The sequence below is a fragment of the Schistosoma mansoni genome, chromosome 4, assembly GCF_000237925.1.
Source record: "Schistosoma mansoni strain Puerto Rico chromosome 4, complete genome".
Taxonomy (NCBI): Eukaryota; Metazoa; Platyhelminthes; class Trematoda; order Strigeidida; family Schistosomatidae; genus Schistosoma; species Schistosoma mansoni.
Genome location: NC_031498.1, coordinates 29,071,492 through 29,072,715, shown reverse-complemented (window position 1 = coordinate 29,072,715; position 1,224 = coordinate 29,071,492). Strand labels below are relative to the sequence as shown.

General features: G+C 35.9%; 1 protein-coding gene across 1 annotated transcript in view; it reads left to right on the top strand.

Annotated features, from left to right (window-relative positions):
• Smp_151850 (putative inositol 1,4,5-trisphosphate receptor) overlaps positions 1 to 990 on the top strand; it is a gene marked incomplete at both ends in the record, with an annotated part of 16,967 nt that extends 15,977 nt beyond the window's left edge. The window contains one exon of the mRNA XM_018797418.1: positions 818 to 990. Within this exon, the coding sequence (XP_018652462.1) occupies positions 818 to 990 (173 nt within the window). The remainder of the gene's footprint in view (positions 1 to 817) is intronic.
• Between the last annotated feature and the right edge of the window lie 234 nt (positions 991 to 1,224).

The following is a 1,224-nucleotide window of genomic DNA, read 5'->3' as shown; positions in this document are numbered from 1 at the left end:
GTTAACATTCATCCTTTTCATATCTGCTTCTATTTCCCGGCGTAATGTGTTCTTTAGCCTCCTTTTTTCCACTTCCCTTCAGGATTCCAACTTAGGGCTTGCCTTGTAATGCACATTGGTGATTTCCTTAATGTATGTCCTATCCACTTCCAACGTCTTTTCCGAATTTCCTCTTCAGATGGAAGCTGGTTTGTCCTCTCCCATAAAGCGATGTTGCTGATGGTATCCAATCAGTGAATGTTGAGTATTTTTCATAGACAACTGTTTATAAATAATTGTATCTTCTTGATGATGGTTGCAGTAGTTCTTCACGTTTCAGCTCCGTACAGTAGGACTGTCTTGACGTTCTTATTGAAGATTGAGTTATTTGTTTTGACTGTGTTCGATATATGCATTATTGTATTCATTATGAACCTTTATTATTAAAATGGTCATCTGATTCCTAAAAGTTAAAAGGTATTCCTAATTAAAAGTGTGGTAAATCATAATAAAACCATTCCACCTTTCCGTACTGTGCTAAAATGATCACTCACAAAGTAATCATGTGTGACCAGTCTCGAGCAATGATCCCTTCTTTTCTCATGTCAGGGAAACTGTTTCTTTTCCGGGCTACTAAAAAGTGCACATCCGCTCAAAGTGTGAAAGTTCGGGATCCATCAGTCGCTTGTATACGTCACCACTCTTGTTAATTTTCTATTACACTATACTACTGTGATTGTTAGGAACTTCAACCAATACTTTGAAGGATTAATTTTTTAAAACCTATTTTACCATATTATAAAATGTGTACTCGAATAAAAATCTTCCTTTTTTGCAGTTCATCCATGGATTCACTGGTTTTCACTACGATCCCAATGGATATCGGATGCAAGTTTCTATCGATCATTATGTTTGAACTGTTTATTAATTGGTTTCTATCCATTTCGAGGAGAAAGCTTATGTAAGTTATGTATATATGCTAGCAGTTTACCAGCTTGTGGGCTCAACTAATAATCCCTTCACTATTAGTTTGGAGCATTTGGTTGACTCCATTGAAATAAAGACCCCAAATTTAATTTCGTATCTGATGCTGCGGCTATCTCCATTTGAACAACAGTAATGTTAAAAAGCTAACTACGAAATCCAATTAGAAGATAATATTTTAGCCATTCAAATATGAACAAGCGGCCATTCAAGGAAGTGGTAATGGTTGGAGCCAGACCGTTTATTTTAAGAGTAACTTAG